Source organism: Mobula birostris, chromosome 2 (assembly GCF_030028105.1).
Source record: "Mobula birostris isolate sMobBir1 chromosome 2, sMobBir1.hap1, whole genome shotgun sequence".
Taxonomy (NCBI): domain Eukaryota; kingdom Metazoa; phylum Chordata; class Chondrichthyes; order Myliobatiformes; family Myliobatidae; genus Mobula; species Mobula birostris.
This window is the reverse complement of record NC_092371.1, coordinates 137,665,236-137,692,400: the sequence shown is the minus strand read 5'-3', so window position 1 is coordinate 137,692,400 and position 27,165 is coordinate 137,665,236. Positions and strand designations below refer to the sequence as shown.

The following is a 27,165-nucleotide window of genomic DNA, read 5'->3' as shown; positions in this document are numbered from 1 at the left end:
TTACAGATTAGACAAAATCACTAAACAAAGTATTACATACACCCTTGGAGGCCGACGGGGTGGGGGGTGGTTGCAGGGGAGCAGGGGTGCTACCTCCCTGAAATGAGTTTTTGCAGGGTGGGATGTCTGGATAAATAAAAAGATGGCTTTGCAAGTAGTAACCCTCCACTACATTTTGCTTATTTTTCCTGGCAGTGAAGAGTCTTCTTTTACATCGAATTTTGTTGATACCAAGTGCGGACTGCTTATCGCAATCTTTCATGAAAATGCTCTTTTGTTCTGCCAAGCAAATACTGATCACATGGGAGCAATGGCAACTCGCGGTGCTGCCGGGAGGAGGCGCACCTGGCTCGCGGTCCCGGGCAGCCGCGGGAAGGCGCACCGGGCTCGCGGTCCCGGGCAGCCGCGCAGCCGTGAGGAGACGCACCGGGTTCGCGGTCCCGGGCAGCCGCGCAGCCGCGAGGAGACGCACCGGGCTCGCGGTCCCGGGCAGCCGCGCAGCCGCGAGGAGACGCACCGGGCTCGCGGTCCCGCGCAGCCGCGCAGCCGTGAGGAGACGCACCGGGTTCGCGGTCCCGGGCAGCCGCGCAGCCGCGAGGAGACGCACCGGGCTCGCGGTCCCGGGCAGCCGGGCAGCCGCGCAGCCGCGAGGAGACGCACCGGGCTCGCGGTCCCGCGCAGCCGCGCAGCCGCGAGGAGACGCACCGGGCTCGCGGTCCCGCGGATCCGTGAGGAGGGTGGCGGCCGGGCCGCAGGCGCTCGTTCCGTGGTCACCCTGCTCACTGAATCATGCAGGATGACGGACGCTGCCTTGATTAAAACTTTCCGGGTGCTAGCCCGGCACGGTTACGCAGTAGAAATATCTCCCTATTTCCCCTCCAGAGTTGCCTGCGCTACCTCCCAGTACTACGGAATCGCAGGTACTGTGGCCAACACACAGAGTTCCTTTGTTGTTAAAGGTAGCCCGTGAGGAATTTTATTTTGCTGTAAGAGCAGGAAATTCAAGCCAAGGGACGTTATATATTAAGCCCCAATTTCGATGAAGTTATGGGCTAGTTGCTGGGATGACGCTTGTTCTGGATTTGCTATTTTTATTTTTTGTTGAGGTCAACCACAGTTTCTCTATCCAGTGTGACCGCTTAAGGAATAAACTTGGTTATTAAATTATTCAGCTTTCTCGATATTGTATTTTGGGGGAAATATATCGCACGGAAACAGATAGTTCGACCCAAGTGGTCTGTTTCGGTATTTATTATACACACAGGCCTTCCTTTCAGTCACATATCCCAATCTGTTCCTCTGTCCCTCATGTTTGTATCGATCTCCTGTCAATCATGTTAATGTGTTTAGTTAAAATAATCTGCATGGAGGTTTGTATTTACGTTAGAAAGTTCTGCCAGATTGCTACGTGGCCATTGGAAGTAAAATACATGTTTAGGGAGATGTACAAAATTTTAATCTGTTATATTATGGTATACTAGATTACTAGATTGAATGGGAGATTGGCACTTTAAAAATGAGCATGCTTCCTATCTTCAATACATTTTATGCAGAAAAATTGCCATGACTACGTTTCTATTACTACCTGTAAACGTTAGATCAATGGAACACATTAGATTTAAAATATAATCTCTGACAAGCTCATTGCAGTTTGGCTGCAAAATGCAAACAGACTCTAGCAGGTAGTTTTTGTAAGATTAAATTTTAGCAGTTTCGGTGGTACTTATAGTCTCAGGTCATCATGAGTGTTGAATGTGAATTACTGATGTTATGGCCATTTGGGTTACGGAAATTCACCTTTACAGAACTCGCAAATTACTCCTCAAAAATCAGATATAGAGTAAAATTCGCTCTCTCAGAAATTGTGTGGGGGTTAAATGTGAATAAGTTTTTTTTCAACATGCAGTTCTTGACAGGTGAGCAGATGTCAAGCTTCATGCTACGGTAATTCACAATAGGGCCTGCTTTGTAGGAACTGAATTCCCCCCACCCCTTGCCCAAAACCCAGTATTGCAGGGGTCACCTTTACATAATATTTGTAGTTGACTATACCTGACCATTTTGTATACACTGTCTTTCAGGATGTGGGACATTAGTGGTGCTGGAACAAACAGAGACCGGAATTAACCTTTTCAGGAGGTACTGTGAAACAAAAGGGGGCTTTCATGTGTTCCATACTATTTCTGAATGGTGGTAGGAAACAAAATGACTGGAGCTGGGTTTCTGTTTTTGTAAGCAACACACATAAAAGTTGCTGGTGAACGCAGCAGGCCAGGCAGCATCTCTAGGAAGAGGTACAGTCGACGTTTCAGGCCGAGACCCTTCGTCAGGACTAACTGAAGGAAGAGTTAGTAAGAGATTTGAAAGTGGGAGGGGGAGGGGGAGATCCGAAATGATAGGAGAAGACAGGAGGGGGAGGGATGGAGCCAAGAGCTGGACAGTTGATTGGCAAATTTCCTTATGTTTCTGTTTTTGTAACCATAATCAGTTGTCTTTTCTACATCTCTGTAGCTTTATTTTTGAAAAGCAAATTATGAATATTGTGATTCTTACCCCAATTTAAAGATAAAACCCTGATAATCTGCTATCTGTTATTCAGAAATCCAGTTGTTTTAGCATCCGACTCACTAGATGATACTTGCACTCTATTTAGTCTCACTGGGACTCTGTTTCCCATGCTCCTGTCAAATTTTTCAAGTCCTCGATTGCCAGACTGCCTGGAATTTCACAGGGGTCTCTTATTCCCATGGCTCCGTATAATATACTGGGATCCTCTTTTCAGACCCTCTTTAAACTTTCCAAGTTTACTGGAAAACTTAGTATACTACTCTGTAACATCTTAAAAATGAATTAAATGAGTGTTGGACATAACTCATTTAATGGGCATAACGTCCAACAGTCTAGAAAAATGGCCAGGCAATCTGATACCACCAAAGCAAGCTGCACTGACAGAGTTTTACTGTATTGTGATGCATATTATGAATTATTGCAGTTAACATAAAACCAGCAAACTAGTTATCAGAAGTAACATTTAACAGATTTCTCTAACATCAGACAATCAGATTTTGAAATCGATTTTCCATATTGCTGTAACATAGTTTATTTGTCATGGATAACTCTATTACTTAAAAATGTTCAATTTTTTTCCATTACATTTTACACTTGATATGGAAATCTGACGTTCTTGCCTTGGGGCTTGGCTTCTGGCATATTTTGCTAGTCATTGTTTACAGTAAATGAGAAAACGAGGAGGAAATGTGTTTTGAGCCAGAGCTTAATTCAAGAATAATTAAAACCAAAAAGGCATCAATTTTGGGGAAAATTTTAAAATGAGAGTACTGCAAACAATCAGCATGTCAGGAGAATTCTATGAAGAAAGAACAACTGGATTAAAATGTCAGGCCGATGACCAGAATTGAAAAAGGGAAAAACAAAGGTATATTTTGATGTGCAGAGAAGGTGGGTGTGGGAGGTTGGTCAGTGGAGAAGATGAATGGGAAAACTTGTGATAGGGTGATAGCCAAGGTTGCCTAGGGTGACACAGTTACTTTTGGATCGAGGCCAATTAAATCACAATTGAGGCAGTATTAAAAAAAATATACTGATGAGGACTTTGGAACCCTTGAGAGGCAGAACATAGCAGTTATTAGAAATTGAAAACAGAAACGGAATGCAGGAAATATTCAGCTGGTGGGCCTTGTGTCACAATTGGCCAGTTCTGAGGAAAACAGAAGGTTGATTATGTTGAATTATTCAGTTTGACTAGATGTTGTCCCTTGAGGTTACATTGGGGTTTCATTGGAAAAAAGTAGGAGCCCAAGGACAAATGGGTCAGTGGGGAGTGAAACAGGAGTGTCATTTACAGGTCACTGGGAGCTCTGGGTCTTCAGAGAGGTCACCCAGTCTGTCTTTGGTTTCTTCACTGTGGAGGTGAGCGTGTGATGAGCAGCAAAAGTGAAACACAATATCTGGTAGCTGAGGAAATGAATTCCTGTATATGTGGGAAGGTTGGATCCCTGAAATGTTGCATCTACTGCAGTTGTGTGGGAAATAGTATGGGAGTGCAAAAACTGGGAGCAGAAGTAGGCTACCTAACCCCTCAAGTCTACCCCATCATTCAATGATCGTAGCTGATCTAGGCTAACCTCAACTCCTTTTCTGTGCCAGTTCCTCATATCCCCCAATTCCTTGATCTTTCAGAAATGCATATATTCCCACCATTCAATGTATACAATGATATGACCTCCAAAACCCTCAAGAGGTCGAGAATTCCAGAGATTCACTGCCAGAAGGAATTCCTGCATACATCAATTTAAATGACCAGCCACTTATTTTGTAAACCAGACTAGGTTACAGATTGTGTTAAACATTTCTTCATAGCTAGCATTACTCAAAAATTACTTGTAATTTCATCTTGTGAATAATGAACACATTTTAAAATATATTGAATAGTTGTCAATATTCTTTGTTGTTATTACTGACTCAGCTAAAAATTATGTGGAATAATCGATAAAAACAGGAAGATTTTTTAAATTAAACCTGTCACTTTAATTATTTTTGAGGTAATATATGATTTAAATGTTTCCAGATGTAATAAAATTAAAACTATAATGAATTAATAAATACCACATTGATTAAAATGTATAATCGCTGGGGTGTGCTGGCAAGATTGGCATTTCTTACCTATCCCAAACTGCTCCTGAGATGCTGGTGATCCACTTTGAATTGCTGAGTTCTCTTTAGTGATGGTACTTCTACAATGCTGTAGGATAGGGAGTTCCAAGATTTAGACCCAAACTTCGATGGAGGAGTGACAAGTCAGGGTGGTGTGTGAATTGAAAGGGAGCATGCAGTTGTTCCCTTTGCACCTGCTGCCTTGTCCTTCATGGGGCCATGGGTTTGGGTGATGCTCTCATGGGCAGATTTGTTACAAACAAGTGAGTTTGGATAGTTGTGGCTTATTGGTTTCAAAAGAAAAGGTTGGCTTCTGGAACTACCAAGCAGTTCAGACACTGGGAGAATTACATATTGGGGGAAATAAATCAAATTATTGAGATTAATTGGTAGATAGGTAATTTAATTCATCTCTCCCCCTTCCAGAAGTTCCCCCTGAAAGAAATTTGCTTTCACAGGTTAGTGACAAATAAATAATTTATTTTATCTTTGTTCTCCCATTCTTAGAGACGTACTTCTTTTTAAAGTCTCTTACTTTCCTAGTTCAACAAGGTTCCTAGTAACGTCTTTTGTTCTTTTAAGGAGGAAGCTCTTTGCCTGCTGCATCTGTCCTGTAGGCCGATAAAATTTGTATTAATTGTGAATTTCTATTCTATTATAATTTTTCTGAATACATAAGCCTTAATTTCCAGAAACACTCAACATTTGTATATTCTCTTCTAGGAAAAATAAAGTTTTTAAAGAACCATATTTAAATAAACTATCTTTCTGTTTAGTTTTGACTGGAACGATAGCCTTTTTGATGTTACATGGAGTGAGAACAATGAACACGTCCTGGTCACTGGTAGTGGTGATGGATCTCTACAGATCTGGGATACAGCAGGCCCTTCTGGACCCCTACAAGTCTTCAAGGAGCATACACAAGAGGTATAAATGAAACCTTTGGTGGCAATCTTGTGAATTTCAAGTTTGATTGAATTGTTGTCTTAGTTTCAGTGGCTGAAATTTCAGATATTTAAAATGATTTCACTGGCTGGTTCAGTTGCGATCGATGCTAATTTAACTCCTTTGCTTGGCAAAAGGATTTCATACCATTTATGCTGCAATCTGCAGAGTGTTGATTTGTCAACATGCCTGACAAATGTGAGACCTCAGGGGAAGCCCACGTCCTATTGTTGATCTCATTAATGAATGAGAGGGAAAAAGTGAAAAATAATATAGGGAATGGGAAAAGAAATAAGGGGAAGTCAATTCAAATGAAATGAAAGAAGAATGATGAGAGAGTTAAACAGAACAGATTAAGGGAAATAAACAAGACAAAGAAAAGATTAATAAATAATAAACCCCAAATTACAGCATGAAAAGAGGATGTTGTAACTGGGTTATGTTCAGAATTGTTGCAGTGATTTTTGCAATAATGTTAAAGCACCGTGAAGAATGCACACATTCTGGACCCATGAAGAAGAGAACGAGTGATGCTGTTCATCAGCGATAACAACAGTATAAATAAACCAACACTGTTTTCATGATTTTCATTGAAGAAAAGCTTCATTTTAAATGTAGTGCTGATGTGATCAGCTAGAGCAATCTTAAGAATTATATTAGATTAAAAGAGAAAAATGTTACCCCAAATGTTGGTATTGTGACTGAGAAATTGGATGGTTTGTAAACTCAGCAAAAGGATAACCTAGAAGTTGACTGAGAAATTAGAATTGTAAACTAAACAAAAAGAATAAAGAAAAGATGGACAAACCGTTACTGACCAATTGATTGGCATTCTGGGCATGTAACTAACAAATGTTAAATTGGAAACAGTGTAACTTATTTGGATTTTCCTCAGATATGAATTGCTGATGCTCAAAAGTTGTTTATAAAAATACATTAGTGTGAATTGAGGTTTCATTAATGATAAAAAACCAAGAAGACAATACTATACAAAGTCTCAGGCACATGTACAGCTAGGGTCTGTGAGGCTTTTGCACAGTATTGTATTTGTCAACATGGAGCGAAGGGCGAGTTTGTATTGAGCGGAGAGCGGTGGGAGCAAAGGATATTGGGAATAGTGAGGGTGGAACCACTAGGGGAGGGGTATGGGACAGGTGACCAAGAAGGACTGTCGGGGTGGGGCGTGGTATAGGCGTAGAAACACCCAACCCTGAGAGACCAGGTAAGATCATTTGATACCAGACAATTGGTTTATTGATCATTGCAGAACGTCACTGTTGTTTCCCATTCTCTTCCCCTTTACCCAACCATGATTCCCTTCTCCCTGCCCCCTTTCGACTCTCAGTCCACAATAGAGACCCATATCAGAATCAGGTTTATCATCACAACATATGTCATGAATTTGTTTTGTGGCAGCAGTACAGTGCAATATATAAAATCATTACTGTGCTGTTACAGTGCCTAAGACTTTTTGCACAATACTGTGTATAGGCCATATTGGATGGTAGGATTTGTTATCCTATTAACATATCACAACCAGAAACTGAGCCAAGAATTGGCCATTTGGCCCTTTTGAGCCAGTCCTGACATTTATGAAATGTGGCTGATGTGTACCTCTAGTTTAGATCCTCATCTGATCTCCTTGTATCAGAAATCTACTAATCTAAACCTTGAATAAACCTTCAGTGACTGAATATCCATAGGTAAGTGAGAGAATTCTACAGATTGATAACTATCTGCTGAGAGGAAATTTCTCCTCATTGCCTTTCCAAATGGCTGACACCATGTTCCCTTGGGGAATTACGAGATTCCAGATGCTGGGATCTGGAGCAAAAAGCAAGTCATGAGATCCTTCATCTGAACTTCTTCACCAGTCCAGATGAAAGTTCTCAACCCGTAATGTTGACATTCCATTTCTTTCCAGAGATACTGCCTGACCCACTGAGTTCCTCCAGCATCTTATGTTTGTGTACCATGCTCCTTAGTTCAGGCCTCTCTAGCCAGAAGAAACATTTTCTGGACTCGCCTCTATCAACTCTCTTGGAATCACGCGTGTCTTCATGAGGTCGTATCTCATTCTCCGAAACCCCAGTCAGTTTTGGGAACTTCACTCAGTTTCTTATCAGTGGTTAAATTCCCTAATCCTAAAAGTCAGTCCAGTGAATCTGGGATAAACTGAAAATAAGAAAAAGTACTTCTTTAGGAATGAAGACAAGAACTGTACTCACTACTCCAGATGTGGCTTTGCCAAAGCCCTGAGCACATTTAGCAAAATTTCCTTGCTCTGGCACTCTGATCACCAAAGGTAACATTTTGCTGCTTTAACACTTGTTGTATCTTCACATCATGAGCTGGTCATTCACGGATCTTTACACAAATATTTACTAGATTCTCAGCACTTAGAGTATGACATCATGTAATATTCTTCCTATCAAAGTCAATAACTCTATACTTCCTCTGTCACCTTGTTGCTCACTCTTTTGAGTTAACTTTATCTCTTTCCATACTCTCTGGTTTCCTTGTACTCAGCTTTCCTACCTATCTCTGGATCACAACCAACTCAGTTACTGTCTTTTTATCTAAACCAATAATATAAATAATAATTGAGTGTTCAATACTGATCCCTGGAGTATCTCACTAGAAATCGCCTGCCTTCCTGAAAATGACTCCTACCACCCATGCTTAACTAAACCTTTATCCTTGCTAAAGGGGCACACCTTCCATTGTTTTCAAATCACTGTCCACTTGTCCTGGGATATATAGTTTGTTCTGGTGTGACACAGAGAGTCTTCCATAGAAAGTGTGGCTCACAGTACTTCACATGGCTTAGTGTGGTATACTGGCAACTTACTGCGCCTGGACAAGAGCTTTTGACAGCCAGTGGGGATCTTTTTACCCTGAAGTTCACAATCATTCAGAAATAATTGGAACTACTTAAGGTTAAATTGTCTAGAAATTGAAAATATTTCATAAAATGTTGTCATACCGTAAGTGCATTTTAAACATGGAAAGCAATGACGAAAGCGAGTTTGCTTCCCGTTCTCCTAGCAGTCAGTTCTCCTCATTCATATGACTGGGAACTTGTTTGCTTGCACTTGCTTTCAGCTGATGCAAGCTCATTGGAGAACAGTATGTGTGGCAGCAATCTGAAAGGGCAGAAGATGGTGTTAGTATCAGCAATGGACAAGAGGACTTCCATTGGAATACCCAGGAAAGTCCTGGTATAAAAGCTGGCACTTAAGTTGAAGATCTGCTTCATTATGTTGCATAGTCCTAAGTCCTTTATGACTTTTTCCCCTAGTAATTCATCAAGTGCTACATCCACAGGTTGCTCATAATTTTTTTCTGATGGTTTCAGACATAATATACTCAGTTAGATTTATGGGAAGATGAATCTTGGTTGTATACTGCATTCATACTTTGGACTTTAATGTACTCAATTATACCATGATTTTAAGTCTCTTGATACTACATTTTTCCCATGCCACTCTTGCAACTGTCTGTTCATATCCCTGATCCATTCAAACCCATACCCATTGTCTATGACTTGAATGCCAATCTCTGAATAATACTTTTAGAAGATTATCTTTTAATTAAGACCACAACCTTTCAGTTTCAGCAGAGTCTGACTCCTTGTGCTAACTAGGGTCCTTACATTACAAAAACTTTTCCAATATTGAGAGATTTCTTTAATCATTGTACTAGAGACCTGAGAACATTTGGTCGTATCTGCAGACTTCCTGACTGCACTGTTCGTGGTCACTACCATGGCTCTTTGCAATGCACCCTACGTGAACATTGTCAGGGTCAGGTTTCCTGTGAACAAGAACTCTTATTCACATCTGTACTTGGGGATAAGGTCAACAGCTAAGGCTCCATCAGCACATTCTTAGTCCTAACACCACCTAATTCTCTGTCACTGCTTTTGTTGCTGATCTCTACCCAAACCCAGGCAACTACCTAACCCAAGGCATATTCCTTCTTCTCGATAAAGCTGTTCAATTAACATTTTCCCTCAAAAGTTTTGCAATGTCTGCATAATTCAACTGTTTGAGGTTTTTATTCATTTTAATTAGATTTTGATTGACTATTTTTAGGTACTATTGATTATACTATCAATTATCCTTTTATGTTTTGTTTCAAATTTATAGGCATATTAACATATAGTAAGCTCAATATACATTTGAAATAACTTAGCTAAACTGCCAAACTACCGCGTTATAGACGGACAAAGCAATACTACTTTCACCATCTGTATAAAATTCCTGTGGGCACTGAATTCTATTCTAGCACTGTTGATTTTCACTCTGTCCAAATTTGCTGTGCAAACACTTAATACAGACAACCTTGTTGCTGATGTTCAAAGTTCAAAATAAATTTATTATCAAAGTACATATATGTCACCATATATAACCCCGAGATTCATTTTCTTGTTGGCATTCATAGTGAATACAATAGAATCAATGAAAAACTGCACACAAAACACACAACAAACAATGTGTAAAAGACAACAACTTGAGCAAACACAAAAAGAAAGAAAAACAAACAGAATCATGAATAAATAAATAAATAAATAGATAAATATTGAAAACATGAGATGAAGAGTCCTTGGAAGTGAGCCCATAGGTTGTGGGACAGATCAGTGTTGGGGTGAGTGAAGTTGAGTTAAGTTAACCCCTCTGGTTCAAGAGCCTGTTGGCTGAGGGGTAATAACTGTTCCTGAACCTGGTGATGTGGGTCCTGAGGCTCCTGTACCACCTTCCTGATGGCAGCAGCAAGAAGAGAGCATGACCACTCTTGTGGGGGTCCTTGATGATGGATGCTGATTTCCTGTGACAGCACTCCGTGTAGATGTACTCAATGGAAGGGAGGGCTTTACCCATGGTGGGCTGGGCTGTATCCGTTACTATTTGTAAGTTTTTCCGTTCAAGGGCATTTGTGTTTCCATACCCAGCTGTTATTATCAGATGCGGGGGTCAAGTGTAATATATCCATGTTACTGACTATGCAAATCTGCAAAGGAAAGATGAGCTGCGAGGAGGGAAGGAAGGTCGTGGAAGTGTTATGGACAGATTATGTAATTGGGGAAGAATATAGGAGATGTGCTGCAATGAAAAGAAATGTAATTATCTTCCTTGCAAACAATAAAAACCAAATTACTCTATGCATCAATATTGCTATTCATAGTGGTTAGTACAGCTTTTCAGATAAATCACAAATATTAGATACAGCCAATCTTAGATACAGCCTAGCATCACTTTATGGACAAACAATCAACCTATGTATACAAGCTGACTTGCGTATTTATATTTATTATCCTTGTGTTCTTTATCTTTTGTGGGTTTTTTTGTGCTGTATCGGATCCGCAGTAACAATCATTCTGTTTTCCTGAGCACTTGTGTACAGGAAATGATATTTAAACAGTCTTGATTAATTAAACAGACATTTATATTAATGGCATTGATATTAAAAGGGCTGGAATGTAGGAAAGGGGAAGCCTTACAGCAATTGAGAATTTAACAATCTCTTAAGACACTGTGGGGTGGCACCACAGCATGTGTAATACTATTAATGGCACCAGCGATCTGGTTTCAATTTCTTCAGCTGTCTGTAAGGAGTTAGTATATTCTCCCTGTCACCACTTGGGCTTCTTCTACCTCATGTTCTATTTACCTAGAGTTCGCCTCCATGATCCTGGCTGAAGTTTATGTACCACCAAAAGCCAATGTTAAGCAGGTACTCAAGGTATTGAATACAGCAATTAGCAAACAGGAAGCAGCCTATCCTGATGCCTTTCCAATAATTGTCGAGGGCTTCCATCAGGCTTATTTGAAGGAATCTCTGCCCTATTACCAACAACATATCACCTGCAGCAGAAGGGGCCCCGACACACTCAGGCACTGTTATACTATGTTATAAAACACACAAGATGCTGGAGGAGCTCAGCAGGTCAGGCAGCATCTAGGAATTGAATAAAACAGTCGCTGTTGCCTATTTATTTACTTTGATTATTTCTTTCTTTTTGTATTTACACGATTTTCACACTGGTTAAACACCCAAGCTGGTGCGGTCTTTCATTGATTCTGTTATGGTTATTATTCTATTGTGGATTTATTAAGTAACCCACGAGAAAATTCAGCTCAGGGTTGTATATGGTGGCATATATGTACTTTGATATTAGGTTTACTTTGAAGCATAGAAACATAGAAAACCTACAGCACAATACGGGCCCTTTAGCCCACAATGCTGTGCTGAACATGTACTTACTTTGGAAATTACCTCGGGTTACCCATAGCCCTCTATTTTCCTAAGCTCCATGTACCTATCCAGAGGTCTCTTAAAAGACCCTATTGTATCTGCCTCCACCACCATCTCTGGCAGCCCATTCCACGCACTCACCACTCTGCGTTTAAAAAAAAAACTTAACCATGACATCTCCTCTGTACCTACTTCCATGCACCTTAGAACCTTGCCCTCTCGTGTTAGCCATTTCAGCCCTGGGGAAAAGCCTCTGACTATCCACACAATCAATGCCTCTCATCATCTTATACACCTCTTTCAAGAATCCTCTCATCCTCCATCGCTCTGAGGAGAAAAGGCCAAGTTCACTCAACTTGAACTTTGAACTTCATCAAATAAGTATTCCAAGTTCCACTTAGCCTTTCCAATCCATTGATTAAATATCTCATTTTGCTCGTCTAACTATTTTTTTGCTTTGCTGTTACAGGTCTACTGTGTGGATTGGAGCCAAACACGAGAAGAAAACCTTGTAGTATCTGGATCATGGGATCAGACCATAAAAGTGGTAATTTTATTCTGTTTTTTAAAAAAGAGTGGAGAAATGTAAATCTTCTTCCAGAGATTTTATTTTGTACCATGTAAGATGCCCTCAGACCCCGCTTAATGCTGAGGATGTGTTCCTCGGCGGTGGAGTGCTATGTAAATCAGTGCTATGTGTGGCCATTATAACATTACATAAATGGACATGTGTGTCTGATTTCAAAAAAACAAACTCGAGATGTATGACCTATTATTTTATGCGTACACAGTAATTCATATAACCATATAACAATTACAGCACGGAAACAGGCCATCTCAGCCCTTCTAGTCCATGCCGAACGCTTACTCTCACCTAGTCCCATCTACCTGCACTCAGCCCATAACCCTCCATTCCTTTTCTGTCCATGTACCTGTCCAATTTTTTTTTTAAATGACAAAATCGAACCTGGCTCTACTACTTCTGCTGGAAGCTTGTTCCACACAGCAACCACTCTCTGAGTAAAGAAGTTTCCCTTGTGCCCCTTAACTCTCAACTCATGTCCTCTTGTTTGACTCTCCCCTACTCTTAATGGAAAAAGCCTATCCACATCAACTCTATCTATCCCCCTCATAATTTTAAATACCTCTTTCAACTCCCCCCCCCTCAACCTTCTACGCTCAGGCCTAACCTGTTCATCAGTGGAGCAGCAACACATTGCAGCAGCAGCAGAGGGAAGCGAGTGGTGGTTACTTCTTAGAGGAGGGACCAGGCGATGAGTTCTCCTCTAACTATGGCTTCGTCTTCAAGTAGGTGTCAAGATTTGACTGCCTTTTCTTAAGTTTCCTCCCATGAAGATCTTCTCAGTAGCAGGAAATCATGTCAAGAACACCTCTCTTTGCCTTATTGTCAGGGTCATTATCGATGAACTGGTCCATGATTTGTGTGATCGTGGTGATGCTAGTGTTGAGGAATTTTGTGGTGAGGTTTCTTGCTGGTGTTTCCTCATCTGTAGTTCTCAGATTCACTCAGGGTGAGTTGCTCTGCCAGTTCTCTAAGCTGTTCATTATTAAGGCTCTTGTTGCCTGTATTAGCCACTTCACCATAGCAGTAACTGCTCTGGAGGTTACTGTGCTATTTAGATCTATCAAACCAACCTCTGCAGGCTGTGAATGTTACTGACTACTTCTTCTTGAATATGATTAAAAATGCTTCTTGTCTTTTCCATTATCAGCTGGCTTAGCGGATTGTTTCATCCACCCATATATTGAGTCTATTTTCTATTTTTTCAAGCAAATGGCTCCTTGAATGAGTCACCTTCGTTGTCGATAACTTTGAGGTTGTCATTACAGAAGCTTTTATCTTGTCTACATTTTTTTATAATTGTTCAGATCGTTGATGTAACTAATTTCAAAGAGGCGCCTACATCAATCTGACCCTCACCAAGCTTCCAAATGCTGTATCACTTACAGTTTCACATCTATGGTAATGCTTTTTCTAGATATCTTAGATGTACTACTCTCACTGGAAGTTGTGAGCCCTTTTTCAGACATTATGGGTGGAAAAAAAATGGAATCAATTGGTGAGGGAGCAGGAACATTTACGCACGTGGGGGAGACAGCGTAAACTAATATGCAATTGGCTCTGAGTGGCTCAGAGCATATGTAAAACGCTCTCATTGGCTGAATGAATGTTTACTGTTTTGGCATCTGCCCTTGAGAAGTTTTAAGTATTGTTTAGAATTAAATTTTGTCAATTTTAAAAATTTCAATAAAGAATTAAATTAACCACATTGTAACAAATCAGCATTAAGCGGGGTCTGAGTGCATACTAAAGAAAGCCTTTAGACAAAATCAGTCCCCATTCAGTTGGATTGACTGGATCATGATTGGCACTTGTGATAGCCCTGAGCTATGCTAGTCTTTCCTGGCTGCATGGAATTCCATTCTGCTTTAACTGTTCAATTGCACAGATAGGTCAGTCAACAGTGCCATTAGAAAGTGGGGATGCAGAGAACTTCAGATCGTTCCAGTGCTCGCATTGTTCTACTGCAGACTCCCAATGACTTGAGTCTATGTTGCCACAGCCACTGTGCGAGGTGGAGCAGAAATGGCCAGTAAGTCTTGGGTAATGCAGTAGAAGGCTTTGCCCATGCACAGCCTTGATGGTTTTATAGCCGTTTGAATTATGAAAAGACCTTGCCACTTTTTCCCATATAGTTTAATTAAAATTAAGTAAAGTAAACCACTTTCCCTTTAAAAGAAGCTTGTTAATTGAAATAGGCTGGGGTCAGTGAGGGCTGGCATGAAGTTGAAGGACAAGATGTGAGGTGTACCCAGCTCCTGAGCATAGCAACTTACAGAATACCCCGGCTTCAGTGTTGAGTCCAGGTGTGAAGTTAGAGGATGGACATATTCCTGTCTGACTTCCAACATGTTCATCAATTCTGTGCTGCAATGCGCAGGAATCTAGATTGCAATGATGTGAGCACTGCAACGAGTTGTAAGTGCTCCACAGTCCCACTGGCCAAGTGCCACACTTGGCCAGCTTGTTTGTGCAATTAGAGTTAAAGTGAATGGAATTACAGGGAGTTTCATATTCTTAAGCTTATCTACATTAAGGAAGCCATCGCTTACAAATTTTGATGATCTGTTTGTAATCACTGTAATTACAACCTAATTTGGTCTTGGTTGCCCATTGTACAGTGCAGGCAAGATGGCAGTTATGGCAGTGTGATGCCCCTCCTGTATGATGTGGGAATTCATGGAACCTGATGGTCTCCCTGATGACTAACCTGCGGGAAGTGCTGCCAACTCCAGCTCCTGAAAGACCACATTAAGGAGCTAGAGCTGCATTTGGATGAACTAAGGATCATCCGGGAGGCAGAATAATTGATAGATACGACATTTGAGCAGGTGGTTACACCCAGAGTGCAGCAAGAGGTATACCCCTTTGGATACTGCTGAGGGGGATGACATATCTGGGCAAGGGAGCAGCAGCCAGACCAATAGCACTGTGGTCGGCTCTGAGCCTCTGAAGGGTTGTGTGAAGTCAGGCAGAGCAATATAGGGGACTCGATAGTTAGGAGATTCTGCAGAAGCAAAAAAGACGCCGGGATAGTGTGTTGCCTCCTGGGTGCTAGGGTCGAGGATGTCTCTGAATGGTTGCAGAATATTCTAGAAGGGGAGGGTGAGCAGCCAGATGTTATGGTACGTATTGATACCGATGACATAGGCAGGAGAGGGGTAGAGGTCCTGTGCAGTAAGTTTAGGGAGTTAGGAAGGAAGCTGAAGAGCAGGACCTCCAAGGTGGTAATCTCCAATTATTTCCGGTGCCACAAGCTCGGGAAGGTCAGAACAGGAAGATACCGTAGATGAAGGAGTGGCTGAGGAGATGGTGCAGGGGGCAGGGTTTCAACTTCTTGGATCATTGGAACCTTCTCCGGAGAAGGGGTGACCGGTACAAGTGTGGCGGGTTGCACCTGAACTGGAGGGGAGCAAATATCCTGGGAAGGAGGATTGCTAATGCAATTGGAGAGGGTTTAAACTAGATTTTCAGGGGGTGGGAACTGAAGTAAAGAGGCAGAGGAAAGGGCAGTTGGCACATAAGTAGAGACAGCTTGTAGGGAGTTTGTGAGGAAGGATAAGCAGATGATAGAGCAAAAATGTACTCAGCCAGATTGTTTGAGATGTAAACAACAGGAATTCTGCAGATGCTGGAAATTCAAGCAACACACATCAAAGTTGCTGGTGAACGCAGCAGGCCAGGCAGCACCTCTTCCTAGAGATGCTGCCTGGCCTGCTACGTTCACCAGCAACTTTGATGTGTGTTGCTTGTTTGAGATGTGTCTATTTTAATGCAAAGAGTCATAAACAAGGTGGATGAACTTAGAGCATGGATCAATACGTGGAACTATGATGTTGTGACCATTACAGAGACTTGGATGTCTCAGGGGCAGGAATGGCTGCTGAGAGTGCCGGGCTTTAGATGTTTCAAAAAGGACAGGGAGGGAGGCAAAAGAGGTGGGATAGTACTAATCAGGGATAGTGTCATGGCTGCAGAAGAGGAGGAAGTCATGGAGGGATTGTCTGCTGAGTCATTGTGGGTGGAAGTCAAAAACAGGAAGGGGACAATAACTCTACTGGGTGTTTTTTTGTATAGGACCGCCCCCCCCCCCCCCCCCCCCCCAATAGTAACAGAGACATCAAGGAGCAGCTAGGGAGGCAGATTCTGGAACGATGCAATAATAATAGGGTTGTTGTGATGGGTGATTTTAACTTTCCTAATATTGACTGGCATCTCCGTAGAGCAGGGGATTTAGATGGGGTGGAATTTGTTAGGTGTGTTCAGGAAGGTTTCCTGACTCAATATGTAGATAAGCCAACTAGAGGAAAGGCTGTACTTGATCTGGTATTGGGAAATCAACCTGGTCATGTGTCAGATCTCTCGGTGGGATAGAATTTTGGAGGTAGTGATCATAACTCTTGTCTCCTTTACCATAGAGCTGGAGAGGGATAGGAGCAGACAATTTGGGAAAACATTTAATTGGGGTAGGGGGAAACATGATGCTATTAGCCAGGAACTTGGGAACATAAATTGGGAGCAGATGTTCTCGGGAAATGCACGGCAGAAATGTGGCAAATGTTCAGGAAACATTTGCATGGTGTTCTACATAGGTATGTTCCATTGAGGCAGGAAAAGGATGGCAGAGTAAAAGAACCATGGTATACAAAGGATGTAGAAAATCTAGTTAAGAAGAAATGAAAAGCTTACGAAAGGTTCAAGAAACTAGGTACTGTTAGAGCTCTAGAAAATAACAAGGGTGCCAGGAAGGAGCTCAGGAATGAAATTAAGAGAGCTAGAAGGGGCCATGAGAAGGCCTTGGTGAGCAGGATTAAGGAAAACCCCAAGGCATTCTACAAGAATGTGAAGAGCGAGAGGAAGGGCCATGTGAGAATAGGACCAATCAGGTGCGATGGTGGAAACGTATATGGAGTTGGAGGAGGTAGCGGAGGTACTTAATGAATACTTTGCTTCAGTATTCACCAGTGAAAAGGACCGTGGTGATTGTAGGGATGACTTACAGCGGACTGAAACACCTGAGCGTATGGACATTAAGAAAGAGGATGTGGTGGAGCTGTTGAAAGGTATTAATTTAGTTAAGTTGCTGGGACTGGCCGAGATGTACCTCAGGCTACTGTGGGAAGCGGGGAGGAGATTGCTGAGCCTCGGGCAATGACCTTTGCATCATCAATAGGGATGGATGAAGTACCAGAGGATTGGAAAGTTGCAAATGTTGTTCCTTCATTCAAGAAAGGGAGTAGAGAGACTTCCGGTCAAGATAGCGATGGCTTAGTCGCTAAAAGCTGTCGCTCCGTTCTATTTCTTATCTCTGCACTCCTTCTCTCCCTTTTTTTTTACTCCAAACTGTTAAACTTTTTATTCTCCCTCCTGCCTGTGAATACGCCTGTTTTACAATGGCTTCAAAGACCACCAAATCGGGGAAAAAAGAAGTTCCAGTGGCCGGCTTCTCAGGCGAAAACATTATCTTGATATTAGAACAGCATCGACAGGAGATAATAACTGAATTTAAGTTCATTGAAATTGGATCAAATTAAATCCAAAGTGGAGGATCATGCCCAATGTTTATCATATCTCGAGTTTACCACGGATGATTTAGACCACTGTTTTAAAGAGTTGGAAAACGTTTGTTCCAGCTTGAGAGATCATAACAGCAAACCAGTATCCAAAGTTACCAACCTAGAACGTCGGAGCAGATGTCAAAATCTGCGTATTCTCGGCTTGCCAGAGTCTATCAAAAGTGGATCTCCTGCTGAATTTCTCTCCATTTTGCTATGTAAGATTTTTGGGAACGACATACTTTTGACCCTGCCCGAGATAGACAGAGCTCATCGTACCTTAGCGCCTAAGCCGGAGCTGGGGCACAGGCCATGCCCAGTAATTATTCGTTTTCATTGCTACCAGATTAAAGATCTCTTGGTTAAAGAAGCCAGTTGGAGAGGGAAGTTGGAATACAAGGGTCAACCAATTTGTGTTGTTGAGGACTATGCTCCCCAAGTTCTGTGTCTGCGAGCTGAGTATAAAGGAGTCATGAAAGAACTATATAATCACGGATTCAGGCCTTCCCTTCGATTTCCAGCTCACCTCCAAATATCTCTTACTAGTGGAAGCAAAAAGTAGTTTAACTTGGCTACAGAAGCTCAGAAATTTATCAATAGCCTCCCTGTTACTTTGAGTCCCTCAGATTCAGTTTGATTACTTATAATGGTGGAGAAGTACTTTTTTTTCTCTTTTTTTCCCTGATCTTTCTTTCTTAAGTCAGTAATTTTTTTTTCATAGTTTCTCACAGGTAGGTCACTGGGTAAAGTCTGTTTACTTGTTTTTATATTTTTTCTTAAATACTAGTTCATATCTTTTTTTGGATTATTACCTTGAGTTAAGCTTAACAAATTTTGGTGGAATTGTTTTTCTTTTCACTATGTATAAGTTTAGTTTGTAGTGCTAAAAGTTTTCTGGTTTTTAATTGATAAAAGATGGAGCTGATGACGATATTAAGAGACAGGAAGTTGGGTTATGTGGTGACTTTTTTGAAGACCTTGCTGCTGCTTTTTGGTAGCTCTCTTGCCATGCGGTGTGAGGCGGGGGAGGGAACTCTTAACACCAAAATTATTCATAGAACCTTTAGATATTTGTATTATTCAGGATGTATTTCTGTCCTGTTTTCTTGTTTTATACTTTTGCTCCAGAGCTGTTACTCGAATTTCTGTTCTGGGACCCCTCCTCTTTGTGATTTTTATAAATGACCTGGATGAGGAAGTAGAAGGGTGGGTTAGTAAGTTTGCTGATGACATAAAAGTTGGGGGTGTTGTGGATATTCTGGAGGTTTGTCAGAGGTTACAGCTGGACGCAGGACTGGACTGAGAATTGGCAGATGGAGTTCAACGCAGATTAGTATGAAGTAGTTCATTTTGGAAGGTCAAATTTGAAGACAAAGTAATATTAATGGTAAGACTCTTGGCAGTGTGGTGGATCGGTGAGATCTTGGGGTCTGTGTCCATAGGACACTCAAAGCTGCTGCGCAGATTGACAATGTTGTTAAGAAGGTGTAAGGTGTGATAGCCTTCATCAACTTCGGGATTGAGTTCAAGAGCTGTGAGGTAATGTTACAGCTATATAAGACCTTAGGTAGACCCCACATGGAGTACTGTGTTCAGTTCTGGTCACCTCACTACAGGAAGGATGTGGATACTATAGAAAGAGTGCAGAGGAGATTTACAAGGATGTTGCCTGGATTGGAGAGTGTGCCTTATGAGAACAGGTTGAGTGAACTTAGCCTTTTCTCCTTGGAGTGACGGAGGAAGAGAGGTGACCTGATAGAGGTGTATAAGATGATGAGAGGCATTGATCATGTGGATAGCCAGAGGCTTTTTCCCAGGACTGAAATGGCTAACATGAGGGGGCATAGTTTTGCGTGCTTGGAAGTAGGTACAAAGGGGATGTCAGGGGTAAGTTTTCCCACACAGAGGTTGGTGGGTGTGTGGAATGCACTGCCAGCAATGGTGGTGGAGGCGGATACAATAGGGTCTTTTAAGAGACTCTTTGATAGGACATGGAGCTTAGAAAAATAGAGGGCTATGTGGCAGGGAAATTCTAGGCAGTTTCTAGAGTAGGTTGTATGGTCAGCACAACATTGTGGACTGAAGGGCCTGTTATGGGCTGTAGATTTCTATGTTCGTTGAGCACCAATTTTTATAATTCTGTTGGACATGAAGGGTCAAACAATGAATTGTAAAACTAATTTATTGGAAATGCTATGTGGATAGACGAAAAATTTGTGAATCCTCTTTAGAATCGGCAGAGGTAATGTCTGCTATATACAAGAAACTTCAGAACCTCTCAAAGTCATGACCATTACTGCAAACATGGGAAGCAGGTTTATGTGATCCTTCTGATCACATCCCCAACTGATCCTTCATCCACTATCTTAATTTTTAAGTTCATTGCGATTCTACCTAAATGTATTGTAGTACTTCTTTCAACGCAGAGCAATTGAGGACTGTGGATCTCTGCTGTCTTCTGAAGGCAATTAATTTTGCTTCTGATCACTCATCTTTCCCTTCAAATTAATCTTGTTGCTCCAAGGTTCAGGCACTTTTCCTATATCATCTGAAACAATCAGCTCTCTGTGGGCAGGTAGTAAGACTACTGTGTGCTGCCACATGTATTTTCCTTTATTTCTGAAAGCACTGGCTTTGCACATTATGTGACTTTATTTGAGAACCAATTTATTTGACACAACCAGTAATCAACATAACCAAATGTGACAATCCTTAATACAAACATTGGATTCCTCACTAAACATAATTGGTAAAATAATCTTTACTTGCTTCGCCTGGAATTTATCTTTTACCCCTTCTAAAGCTATTTCTTGCTTTCTTCAAACATACAGCCCTTTGGTTGAAAGTTCCATTGAGGACAGTCATTATAATTTCAAAATAAACTATTTTCATACCTAAAGTTGTTTCTTTACTGAGGACCTTCCCATTATGCTCCTTTTAACATGGTCCAAAAAAAAGTGTCAAGCCCATTGTGCCAAACAAAGACCTGTCATTTGAATTCTGACCACATTATCCTGATTCAATGTTGTGAGTTCTTGGTTATATCCTTTTATAGAGATGTTGATCTGTGCATTTCTTTTCTGTAGTGGGATCCGTTGGTAAAAGATTCAGTTTCTACACTCCGGGGACATGAAAGTGTCATTTACAGCACAATCTGGTCACCACATATCCCAGGTTGTTTTGCTTCAGCCTCAGGTACATCTTCTTTCCAATTCAAGTAACCTATATTAAAGTGCCTTTAATTTATACAACTCAGATTCCTGATCCCACACTTAATCTAACTGTTTGACAGATTTTGGAAATATTTCAGTAAACTCTTTATCTTTTGATATATGAAGTCATAAATGGCACGATATGATTGTGTAAATTCATTAGTCGGGATTAAGTTACAAAGCCGTGAGGTAATGTGGCTCTATAAAACTGGTTAGACTACACTTGGACTACCATGTTCATTTCTGGTTGCCTCATTATAGGAAAGATGTCAAAGCTTCAGAAAGGGTGCAGAGATTTACCAGGATGCTGCCTAGGTTAGAGGGCATGTCTTATGAGGAAAGATTGGGCAAGCCAGAACTTTTCTCTTTGGAGCAAAGGAGGGTGAGAAGTAACTTGGTAGAGGTGTACAGATTATGAGAGACATAGATAGAATGGACAGCCAGGACCTTTTTCCCATGGTGACAATGTGTAATATCTGAGAATGTCCATTTAAGGTAGGTGGAGGAAACTTTAGGAGAGATATCAGAGGTAGGGATGGTGGGTACCTGGAACACATCCAGGATGGTGATAGAAGCTGATATAAACAGGACATTTAAAAGACTCTTATAAGGGTAGAAGGATATGAGCAAAACATAGGGTTATGGGCTGTGTAGCAAGGAAAGGTTAGATAGATCATGGAGTATGTTTATACAGTTCAGCACAACATCATGGGCCGAATGGCCTGTAATATGCTGTACTATTCGATGTTACTATACTTTAAAATAATTGTGTGAGGTATGAATTCTGTGTAATGTCATCATAATAGAATGTGTGTGGTGCAATAACAAATATCTGTTGCTTATTTGGAATGGAATTTGTAACTTGCAGATTTTATTTCAAATGAAAAATTATTCCCAAATATAGGTTCTATCAAATTTGGTTATACTACTTCAGTTTTAAAGGAAAAGAAACAACTTGAACACAGTTTGATTTTTATTTCGTCCTTTAATTCTATATTTTTAAATTCTTTCGTCACTCATGGGCACAACACATTTAGCCAGCAATAGGTTTTAGATGTTGTTGAAACAAGATTAGAACTAGATCATTCCTTGTAAATCAAAAAGCTACAGAGGCTGGAAATACTCAGCAGGGCATGTAGGATTCTGTAGAGAGACAAATGAAGTCAATGTTTCAGTGGAAGTTGCAAGAAGGGTGTGGGTGGAGAGAATAGAGAGGATCCCTGTAATTGGGTGGAAACCAACCATGCCATTGCTTTCAAAGCCATCTAGTTAACCGAAGGATGACAGCTGTCAGAGGCAGGTTTAAAAAATATTTGAGACAGAATTGAGCAATTGCCAGAAATTGGAAACAAAAGAAGAATGCTGGAAACGCCAACAGATCAGCGAGCAAGAGAAAAGCTGAGTTAAGAAAGGAAAAGCAGGTTATTCTTATGAAATGATTCAATTTAATTCTGAGGCCACCACACTTCATGCCTAGGTGGAAAATGTGGTGTCCCAGTTACCCAGTGAAAGCCTGAGAAATAGAACCTAGTCTTCCATCTAGACATGTTGAAGCCCAATATTGAGTTGAGGTAACTTGATGATGCTTATTAAAGATGCTTATTAAATGCAAGTTGTCAAATCTCATGTCTTTTGGGATGTGTTGCTTGTCTTAATTCCACATGGTGGCCGCAGCTCGGCAACATTGTTTCATAAATAATATTGATTCTCCAATATGAATTCACTGTTTTGGGCTGATATTTTTCCCTGAGTATCAACAAGTTTTAATATGCATCTATTAGCCTTCCCTGCAATATTTTGTTAAGGGCAAAATATTTATTGTGATGACTTTCTTAAAATGAATGGGTCTCATATTTGCTTTGTTTTGCTGAAGGAAAGATTTATATCTTTAAAATATTATATAATTTAAGGCAATTGAAATTCTTTTCAAGTTGAAATTGACAGGGTTTTTGCTGTGTACATACATCTATTGATGCTTCTGGACACATCTTCAGTGATGTTCCTGGAATCATCGGGTGTTTCGGGTCTTTCAACATCATACAACCTCCTCCAGGTGACCCAGCCGGGGCTGATCAGACCCCAGCTTGTGTCCAGATGGCTAGCTACTTATGACTCCATGGCTCCCCTCTTTTGAGCCACAGCCATCTTGAGGCCCTCTCTGCTGCATCGGTAGTACTGCGGATGGCTCTCCTCTTCCTCTCTCCCTCGATGCCCAAAATGCTGAAGGCCCTAACTAAAGTACGGGCTATGAGTCCCCTACAACCAACCTCCACTGGGAGACACCTCGCTCTCCATCCAGCCTGCTGACAGTTGCTGACCAGTCCTGCGTACTTGGAGAGCTTCCTTTCAAATGACTTGCATAAAGTGTGGGGGAAAGATAAGAGACTCTCAGCAAGCTCCAACAACCCTTGCCCTTTCAGAACTAATTTACTTTGTAAAAGTACATTTTGTTAAATATGTGCAGCCTGCCATCCTCTGTAGATATTCAAAATACTTGGATCTCTTTAATAGAAACCAATGTGGATAACTACATCAACTGTACAAGTGGATCTGGTATGGCACTTCTTAGTGGAAGGAACATTATCTTGTATAAAACAACTGAAGTCTCTCTAAATCAGTGGCTCTGTTGGAGCTATTTTTCACGGTAACAATCTCCTGCCACTCCTTCCAGCCCCTATTAATTATATCCTGGGTTTTCCTGTGAGATTCCAGTAGTTCTTCAAAACACCTGTTCATGTCTTTGTTCGTGACAAAGTTCATAAAACGTTGTTTAGGTCACACACTTGGAGTATTGTGGGCCATTCTGATTGTCTTGCTACAGGAAGCATTAAGAGGCTTACCTAGAATGCTGTCTGGATCAGAGGATATGAGCTATAAGGAGAAGATGGACAAACTGGGGTTGTTTTCAAAAGCAGCAGAAGCTGAGGGGTGACCTGATATTAGTTTACCAGACAATGAGAGACATAAAACAGGCCGGACAGAATATGCCATTAAGGTGAGAGCAGGAAGTATTTTTCATAGAATACTTAGTGCCTGGAACTTCATTGCTAAACACAAAACTAAAACATTCCCTAATGTTTATAAAAGTTTTAAGTACCCTCTGGACATAGTTTCCCACTCCCTGCTGTTATTTTTTTGCTCTCCTGATGATGGAAATATAGCTAGTCCATGTTTATGAGATGTTTTTCTATAATGTGGTGATGCCTGACTATTTAACACTAAAGTAACTTTTTGAGTTTGGTGGTCCTGGGGTGGATTGGATGAAGTTAAAATTTGGGCAGTGTCTCTGATACACGACTGCCTGTTGCTTTGTGACCTTGTGCATTTTGGTACTAGATATCTGAATAGGGTTGCCAACTGTCCCGTATTAGCTGGGACATCCCGTATATTGGGCTAAATTGGTTTGTCCCATACGGGACTACCCTTGTCCCGTATTTGACTGCTACTACTCTGTAATCACCAGAGGGCAGGCTTACAGACAGATCCTAGATCTGATACAACAGTATGTGTGCACGTTGCATGTGCTGTTGACGCCACGCACGAGTGATTCACCTGTCATCCAATCACAGGCCCCCTTATGCGCATCAGTTGTATGCTATATTTTGCCAATTCCTGCCAAAACAATAAAGTTTCAGTAACATCGGGTGTTGTTTGGTGGGTTTGGCATGTGCCAATATGGATAAACTCCAACGAAGAAAAGACTGTGCAGCTGTAACAAGCAATGGGAAGCGAAAAAGACGTGGGATAAGCCCGTCAGTGGTGACTTGACGCCAACGAAGGCCTTCTGTACTTTATGTTGTTGGGAATTCTCAATTGGCCATGGAGGTGAGAAAGACCTGACTCAGCATGCTTCCACAGAAGTGCACAAGAAGGCCACATTAGCTAAAGGTGCAAGCAATATTGGTGCATTCTTCGTGAAATTGAAATCTACTGTGGAAAATGACAAAATCGCAGCACGTGAAGCCTCATATGTGTACCATATGGTTAAACACGGACTCAGCTACAACAGCACCGATTGTCTTGCTAAGTTCAACGATGCTTTGTTTAATGACTCAAGTATTGTGAAGAAGATGCACTTGGGAAGAACGAAAGCTGAGGTGATTACAATGAATGTTTTAGGATCAAAGACTGTGCGGGATATTATGGATTATCTGTCCCCGACTGAAGGAGGTGAGCCCATGGAGCCCATGTATTTCTCAGTTGCCACCGATGCCTCAAACAAGGGAGATAGAAAAATGTTTCCAGTGTGCGTGAGATACTTCTCTGTGTCTGATGGAGTGCAGTGTAAGTTACTTGACTTTTATGAAGACAGTGATGAAACTGCAAATGGCATACGTCAAGTTCTAATGAGCTGTCTGGAAAAGCATGAACTGGATATTAGATACATCACAGCCTATGCAGCAGATAATGCCAATGTAAACTTTGGAAAACACCACTCAGTTTACCAGTTATTGAGCAGTGCCAACAATCGCATTCTGAAAGCTAATTGCCCAGCTCACATAGCTCATAACACCTGCAAGCACACCTGTGATCAGCTGTCAGTGGATTTTTGAGGATGAAGAAAAAACTGGAGCTACTGAAAATTGTCTGTGCTTTTTCCACAACGTAGGGTGTGTTTTTGACCAACTCGTAAAAAAGCTGGAGGAAACAGAACTCTACATCACAGATGTTTAGGAGGAAATCCTCTGAAAGTTCAAAATGAAGGTGCTTCAGCGGAAACAGGACAGCTTTTTTGGATACCAGACCAAGCAGCTGATGGGCAAACAAGTGCCAGCACAAAGGTCCAAGCAGCAACAGGACTTTGTGAAGTTCTGTGACTCTGTCATTACATACATTGACAAGTGGTTTGATTTCTCACCGGAAAATGTAATGATGAAACTGAAACCGATCAGCCTCTATGAGGAGCTCTCCTTCACTGATCTGGAGTAGGTGGTGGCTGCCCTCAAAATGACAGAGACAGTCAATGTGGACCAACTCTATGAAGAGTTTTGTGCTAGCCGCAAGGAAATACAGAAAGCCAGACAGGATACCACAAAATCCACCAGTGAGAAGTGGGTGGCAGTTTTCCGAAACATAGGGAAAGCCAACTTGATCAACCTGTTCAGGATTGTCTCATTTGTTCTCAGTGTGCCAGGCTCAAATGCCTTTGTAGAGAGGATCTTCTCTCTGATGACCATGAAATGGTCAGACTCAAGAAACAGATGCAGCACAGAGCTGATCAAAAATGAACTTTAAATATCTGTGAACTGTGACTTGTCATGTAAGAACTTCTCTCTGGCTGTGCAAAAAAGACAAAGGACTGCTTGAATCAGTCAACAGCAGCAAGAAATATCCATGGAAAAAGTAGACTTTGTGAGGCCCCCCCTTTTTCTCTTTTACAGTGATTATATGTCTACTCTATAGGCACATACAGATATGGTTATTTGGTGTTATTTCATGTCTGACTGGTGGTCAGATTATGCTCTGTTATAATTTGGTATTACATTTCATATATAACACTGAAGATATGTATACATGGTTCATAGATTGGATTTCTTTACCTATTCAGGGTTGTGTTTTTTTCCTCTCCCTCTCCCTCTCCCTCTCTCTCTCCCTCTCTTTTGAAAAAGGTCCCTGATACTAGCTGCTAGCACCCTCAGTCACTTCATCCCGGGCCTGCACCATACCCACACCGCCGCGTCACGCCGCCTTTTGTCCCTTATTTGGGAGTGAGAAAGTTGGCAACCATCTATCTGAAGTACTTGCCATTTTTGCGTCTCATAAATGTTAATGGGCTGTGTTCTGGAGAAATATTCCTAGAAGGAATATTTATTTTGTATCAATTGCACTGTTGACAATCATTGGCCAGCAGGTAGACTCAATGTTCTCGCTGCCTTGCTCTAACATAATGTACAGTACTTCAACCCCAGTTAAAGTCATGGTTACTGTGAGTTCCTTC

At 41.3% G+C, this 27,165-nt stretch overlaps 1 protein-coding gene across 6 annotated transcripts in view; it reads left to right on the top strand.

Annotated features, from left to right (window-relative positions):
• The first annotated feature begins 343 nt into the window (after positions 1-343).
• Positions 344-27,165, top strand: part of pex7 (peroxisomal biogenesis factor 7) — a 97,809-nt gene continuing 70,987 nt past the window's right edge. For all 6 annotated transcript variants that reach the window (XR_011883875.1, XR_011883876.1, XM_072249291.1 and 3 more), the window contains exons 1-5: positions 344-920; positions 2,082-2,139; positions 5,451-5,601; positions 12,347-12,424; positions 21,102-21,210. Coding sequence is in view for 4 of the 6 variants with exons in the window: in XM_072249291.1 (XP_072105392.1) it covers positions 797-920; positions 2,082-2,139; positions 5,451-5,601; positions 12,347-12,424; positions 21,102-21,210 (520 nt within the window). In the remaining 2 variants the exon portion in view is untranslated. The remainder of the gene's footprint in view (positions 921-2,081; positions 2,140-5,450; positions 5,602-12,346; positions 12,425-21,101; positions 21,211-27,165) is intronic.